Genomic DNA, 7,500 nt, shown 5'->3' on the forward strand with positions numbered 1-7,500 from the left:
GCTAATTCCGCAACTCTTGAATTTCCAGTCAAGACGAGGAGGGAAATGTTTGCCCTGAGCACCTTTTAGTTTATTAGCTTTAGAGATACACACAGCGAGGAAACAGGCCCTTCGGCCCACCGAGTCCGTCCGCACCGACCAGCGATCCCCGCACACTAACACTCTCCCACACACACACACACACACACTAACACTATCCCACACACACACTAGCACTATCCCCACACGCACACACACACTAACACTATCCCACACACACACACACACACTAACACTATCCCACACACACACACACACTAACACTATCCCACACACACACACACACTAACACTATCCCACACACACACTAACACTATCCCACACACACACACACACACACACACACTATCCCACACACACACACACACACTAACACTATCCCACACACACACTAGCACTATCCCCACACGCACACACACACTAACACTATCCCACACACACACACACACACTAACACTATCCCACACACACACACACACACACACACTAACACTATCCCACACACACACACACACACACACACACACTATCCCACACACACACACACGCACACACACACACACTAACACTATCCCACACACACACACACACTAACACTAACAGTATCCCACACACACACACACACTAACACTAACACTATCCCACACACACACACACACACTAACACTATCCCACACACACACACACTAACACTATCCCACACACACACACACGCACGCACACACTAACACTATCCACACACTAACACTATCCCACACACACACACACACACTAACACTATCCCACACACACACACACACACACTATCCCACACACACACTAACACTATCCCACACACACACTAACACACACACACTAACACTATCCCACACACACACACACACTAACACTATCCCACACACACACTAACACTATCCCACACACACACACACACTAACACTATCCACACACACACTAACACTATCCCACACACACACACTATCCCACACACACACACACACGCACACACACACACACTAACACTATCCCACACACACACACAAACACTAACAGTATCCCACACACACACACACACTAACACTAACACTATCCCACACACACACACACACTAACACTATCCCACACACACACACACTAACACTATCCCACACACACACTAACACTATCCCACACACACACACACACTAACACTATCCCACACACACACTAACACTATCCCACACACACACACTATCCCACACACACACACACACACGCACACACACACACACTAACACTATCCCACACACACACACACACACTAACACTAACAGTATCCCACACACACACACACACTAACACTAACACTATCCCACACACACACACACACTAACACTATCCCACACACACACACACTAACACTATCCCACACACACACTAACACTATCCCACACACACACACACTAACACTAACACTATCCCACACACACACACACTAACACTATCCCACACACACACACACGCACGCACACACTAACACTATCCCACACACACACACACTAACACTATCCCACACACACACACACACACACTAACACTATCCCACACACACACACACTAACACTATCCCACACACACACACACACACTATCCCACACACACACACACACGCACACACACACTAACACTATCCCACACACACACTAACACTATCCCACACACACACTAACACTATCCCACACACACACACTGGGGAACAATTTACAATCTTTACACCGAAGCCAATTAACCTACAAACCCGCACGCACGCACGTCTTTGTGGAGTGTGGGAGGAAACCGGAGCGCCCGGAGAAAACCCACGTGGGTCACGGGGAGAGAACGTGCGCACAAACTCCGTACAGACAGCGCCCGCGGTCGGGATGGAACCCGGGTCTCTGGCGCCGTGAGGCGGCGGCTCGACCCGCCGCGACACCGAGACGACCCATGATGAAACAGCGAAACATAGAACTAGTTTGTGAACGAGCGACCGATCGCTGGTCGGCACGGACGGACTCGGTGGGCCGAAGGGCCTGTTTCCCCGCTGTATCTCTGAACTAAGCTAAGAGAGCTAATGGCATGTTGGCCTTCATAACGAGAGGATTTCAGTACAGGAGCCAAGAGGTCCTTCTGCAGTTGTACAGGGCCCTGGTGAGACCGCACCTGGAGTACTGTGTGCAGTTTTGGACTCCTAGTTTGAGTTTAGGAGCAAAGAGGTCCTTCTGCAGTTGTACAGGGCCCTGGTGAGACCGCACCTGGAGTACTGTGTGCAGTTTTGGTCTCCTAATTTGAGGAAGGACGTCCTTGCTATTGAGGCAGTGCAGCGTAGGTTCACCAGGTTAATCCCCAGGATGGCGGGACTGTCGTACGAGGAAAGACTGGAAAGACTGGGGCTTGTATTCGCTGGAATTTAGAAGGATGAGGGGGGATCTTATTGAAACATATAAGATAATTAGGGGATTGGACACATTAGAGGCAGGAAACATGTTCCCAATGTTGGGGGAGTCCAGAACAAGGGGCCACAGTTTAAGAATAAGGGGTAGGCCATTTAGAACGGAGATGAGGAAGAACTTTTTCAGTCAGAGAGTGGTGAAGGTGTGGAATTCTCTGCCTCAGAAGGCAGCGGAGGCCAGTTCGTTGGATGCTTTCAAGAGAGAGCTGGATAGAGCTCTTAAGGATAGCGGAGTGAGGGGGTATGGGGAGAAGGCAGGAACGGGGTACTGATTGAGAGTGATCAGCCATGATCGCATTGAATGGCGGTGCGTACAGGCTCGAAGGGCTGAATGGCCTACTCCTGCACCTATTGTCTATTGTCTATTGTCTATTGACTGAACAAGCTAGAGGCAGGAAACGTTCCCAATGTTGGAGTGTAGAAGGATGAGAGGGGGATCTTATAGAGAGACGTGTAAAATTATAAAAGGGCCGGACAAGCTCGATGCAGGAAACATGTTCCCAATGTTGGGCGAGTCCAGAACCAGGGGCCACACAGTCTAAGAATAAAGGGGAGGCCATTTAGGACTGAGAAGATGGATTTTATTCACGTGTAGCATTATAAAAGGACTGGACAAGCTAGATGCAGGAAACATGTTCCCAATGTTGGGGGAGTCCAGAACCAGGGGCCACACACACACACAGTCTAAGAATAAAGGGGAGGCCGTTTAAAACTGAGGTGAGGAGGAACGTTTGCAGTTGTGAATGTGTGGGATTCTCTGCCACAGAGGGCAGTGGAGGCCGATTCACTGGGTGGGTTTGAGAGAGAGTTAGATGGAGCTCTAGGGGCTAGTGGGATCAAGGGATACGGGGAGAAGGCAGGCAATAGACAATAGACAACAGGTGCAGGAGGAGGCCATTCGGCCCTTCGAGCCAGTCAATGTGATCATGGCTGATCACACACACACACTTTAACACACGCACACTCTCTCACACACATACACTCCCACACGCACACACACATCCTCACACACACACACACACACGCACACACACACACACACACACACACACACGTTTCGATAAGATCTCCTCTCATCCTTCTAAATTCCAGTGTATACAAGCCTAGTCGTTCCAGTCTTTCAACGTACGACAGTCCCGCCATCCCGGGGATAGCAAGGACGTCCTTCCTCAAATTTGGAGACCAAAACTGCACACAGTACTCCAGGTGCGGTCTCACTAGGGCCCTGTACAACTGCAGAATTGAGGAAGGACATCCTTGCTATTGAGGCAGTGCAGCGTAGGTTCACCAGGTTAATCCCCGGGATGGCGGGACTGTCGTACGAGGAAAGATTGGAAAGACTGGGGCTTATATTCGCTGGAGTTTTGAAGGACGAGGGGGGGATCTTATAGAGAGACGTGTAAAATTATAAAAGGACTGGACAAGCTAGATGCAGGAAACATGTTCCCAATGTTGGGGGAGTCCAGAACCAGGGGCCACACACACACACAGTCTAAGAATAAAGGGGAGGCCGTTTAAAACTGAGGTGAGGAGGAACGTTTCCAGTTGTGAATGTGTGGGATTCTCTGCCACAGAGGGCAGTGGAGGCCGATTCACTGGGTGGGTTTGAGAGAGAGTTAGATAGAGCTCTAGGGGCCGGTGGAATCAAGGGGTACGGGGAGAAGGGTCACTGATTGTGTGTACGATCACAGTGAATGTTTCGTTGGAGGGCGATCGGTGCTTGTAAAGGAAACGAGGGAGAGGGGGGGATGGGAGTTTTTGAAGGGGGCAGGGCGTTTGTGTGTGGGATCGCTGGCTGCCACACACACACACACACACTCAGGGAAGGATGTTTACTTCCTGCCGAGACTGAGATTAGCTGGAGCTTTTCCAGAGCCGAGGAATTCCAGGGCTGGGAGCAGAGCTGGCTGGAAATCTGCTCCCCCGACTGGAACGAGAAAGACGGCAAAAGGGTTAATCGGGGGAAGGAACCGTTTCGAGACGGGTACAATTACCAACACTGCAACATAACGTTTCACACAGTGTGCGTGTGTGTGCAGGAAGGGAATTACAAAGAGTATCTCAGCGGGTCGGGCAGCATCTCTGTGGAGAACGTGGACAGGTACAAAGTGCCGGAGTAACTCAGCGGGTCGGGCAGCATCTCTGTGTGTGGAGAACGTGGACGGGTACAAAGTGCCGGAGTAACTCAGCGGGTCGGGCAGCATCTCTGTGTGTGGAGAACGTGGACAGGTACAAAGTGCCGGAGTAACTCAGCGGGTCGGGCAGCATCTCTGTGTGTGGAGAACGTGGACAGGTACAATGGATCGACCGGGCTTGTGTTCGCTGGAGTTTAGAAGGACGAGAGGGGGGATCTTATAGAGAGACGTGTAAAAATTATAAAAGGACTGGACAAGCTCGACGCAGGAAACATGTTCCCAATGTTGGGCGAGTCCAGAACCAGGGGCCACACACACACACAGTCTAAGAATAAAGGGGAGGCCGTTTAAAACTGAGGCGAGGAGGAACGTTTGCAGTTGTGAATGTGTGGGATTCTCTGCCACAGAGGGCAGTGGAGGCCGATTCACTGGATGGGTTTAAGAGAGAGTTAGATAGAGCTCTAGGGGCCAGTGGAATCAATGGATAAATCCATCCAGTTAGATCTCCTCTCGTCCTTCTAAATTCCAGTGTATACAAGCCTAGTCGCTCCAGTCTTTCAACGTACGACAGTCCCGCCATTCCGGGGATTAACCTAGAAAATAACTGCTGGTATAAATCGAAGGCATTTATTTCACAAAGAGCTGGAGTAACTCAGCGGGTCGGGCAGCATCTCTGTGTGGAGAACGTGGACAGGTACAAAGTGCCGGAGTAACTCAGCGGGTCGGGCAGCATCTCTGTTTGGAGAACGTGGACAGGTACAAAGTGCTGGAGTAACTCAGCGGGTCAGGCAGCATCTGTGGAGAGAAGGAACCGGCAACGTTTCGGGTCGAGACCCTTCTTCAGACTGAGAGTCGGGGGGGGGGGGAGAGGGAAACGAGAGGTCTCGACAGTGATAGGGAGAGATATGGAACAAGGGTGTGCAAAAAAGTAACGATGGTAAAAGAAACAGGGCCGTTAGAAACATGCAGGAGGAGGCCACTCGGCCCTTCGAGCCTGTACGCACCACCATTCATTGTGATCGCGGCTGACCGTCCACAATCAGTAACCCGTGCCTGCCTTCTCCCCGTGCCCCTTGATCCCACTAGCCCCTAGAGCTCTATCTAACTCTCTCTTAAATCCATCCAGTGAATCGGCCTCCACTGCCCTCTGTGGCAGAGAATCCCACACATTCACAACTGCAAACGTTCCTCCTCGCCTCAGTTTTAAACGGCCTCCCCTATATTCTTAGACTGTGTGGCCCCTGGTTCTGGACTCCCCCAACATTGGGAACATGTTTCCTGCCTCTAGCTTGTCCAGTCCTTCTGCAGTTGTACAGGGCCCTGGTGAGACCGCACCTGGAGTACTGTGTGCAGTTTTGGTCTCCAAATTTGAGGAAGGATTTTCTTGCTATGGAGGGCGTGCAGCGTAGGTTCACCAGGTTAATCCCCGGGATGGCGGGACTGTCGTACGTTGAAAGGCTGGAGCGATTGGGCTTGTATACACTGGAATTTAGAAGGATGAGGGGGGATCTTATTGAAACATATAAGATAATTAGGGGATTGGACACATTAGAGGCAGGAAACATGTTCCCAATGTTGGGGGAGTCCAGAACGAGGGGCCACAGTTTAAGAACAAGGGGTCGGCCATTTAGAACGGAGATGAGGAAGAACTTTTTCAGTCAGAGAGTGGTGAAGGTGTGGAATTCTCTGCCTCAGAAGGCAGTGGAGGCCAGTTCGTTGGATGCTTTCAAGAGAGAGCTGGATAGAGCTCTTAAGGATAGCGGAGTGAGGTGGTACGGGGAGAAGGCAGGAACGGGGTACTGATTGAGAGTGATCAGCCATGATATAACATATAACATATAACAACTACAGCATGGAAACAGGCCTGTCCGGCCCTACCAGTCCACGCCGACCACTCTCCCTGACCTAGTCTCATCTACCTGCACTCAGACCATAACCCTCCAATCCCCTCCTATCCATATACCTATCCAATTTACTCTTAAATAATAAAATCGAGCCAGCCTCCACCACTTCCACCGGAAGCCCATTCCATACAGCCACAACCCTCTGAGTAAAGAAGTTCCCCCCTCATGTTACCCCCTAAACCTTTGTCCCTCAATTCTGAAGCTATGTCCCCTTGTTGGAATCTTCCCCACTCTCAAAGGGAAAAGCCTACCCACGTCTCCCTCTCAAAATTTTAAAAACCTCTATCAAGTCCCCCCTCAACCTTCTACGCTCCAAAGAATAAAGACCCAACCTGTTCAACCTCTCTCTGTAGCCTAAGTGCTGAAACCCAGGCAACATTCTAGTAAATCTCCTCTGTACCCTCTCCATTTTGTCGATATCCTTCCTATAATTTGGCGACCTGAACTGCACACCATACTCCAGATTCGGCCTCACCAATGCCCTGTACAATTTCAACATTACATCCCAACTTCTATACTCGATGCTCTGATTTATAAAGGCAAGCATACCAAACGCCTTCTTCACCACCCTATCCACATGAGATTCCACCTTCAGGGAACAATGCACAGTTATTCCCAGATCCCTCTGTTCCACTGCATTCCTCAATTCCCTACCATTTACCCTGTACGTCCTATTTTGATTTGTCCGACCCAAAATGCAGCACCTCACACTTATCAGCATTAAACTCCATCTGCCATCTTTCAGCCCACCCTTCCAAAAGGCCCAAGTCTCTCTGTAGACTTTGAAAATCTACCTCACTATCAACTACTCCACCTATCTTAGTATCATCTGCATATTTACTAATCCAATTTGCCACACCATCATCCAGATCATTAATGTAAACGACAATGATCGCATTGATTGGCGGTGCGTACAGGCTCGAAGGGCCGAATGGCCTCCTCCTGCACCTATTGT

General features: G+C 50.2%; 2 protein-coding genes across 2 annotated transcripts in view; both read left to right on the forward strand.

Annotated features, from left to right (window-relative positions):
- The window catches only part of psenen (presenilin enhancer, gamma-secretase subunit), a 14,459-nt gene extending 14,390 nt beyond the window's left edge, over positions 1 to 69 (forward strand). Inside the window, exon 4 of the mRNA XM_078430280.1 lies at positions 29 to 69. Coding sequence (XP_078286406.1) covers positions 29 to 69 — 41 coding nt within the window. The remainder of the gene's footprint in view (positions 1 to 28) is intronic.
- Positions 70 to 6,024: 5,955 nt separating this feature from the next.
- Positions 6,025 to 7,500, forward strand: part of LOC144611059 (myeloid cell surface antigen CD33-like) — a 19,248-nt gene continuing 17,772 nt past the window's right edge. The window contains exon 1 of the mRNA XM_078430146.1: positions 6,025 to 6,046. The gene's annotated coding sequence lies outside the window, so the exon portion shown is untranslated. The remainder of the gene's footprint in view (positions 6,047 to 7,500) is intronic.

Source organism: Rhinoraja longicauda, chromosome 39, assembly GCF_053455715.1.
Source record: "Rhinoraja longicauda isolate Sanriku21f chromosome 39, sRhiLon1.1, whole genome shotgun sequence".
In the NCBI taxonomy this organism is placed as follows: domain Eukaryota; kingdom Metazoa; phylum Chordata; class Chondrichthyes; order Rajiformes; family Arhynchobatidae; genus Rhinoraja; species Rhinoraja longicauda.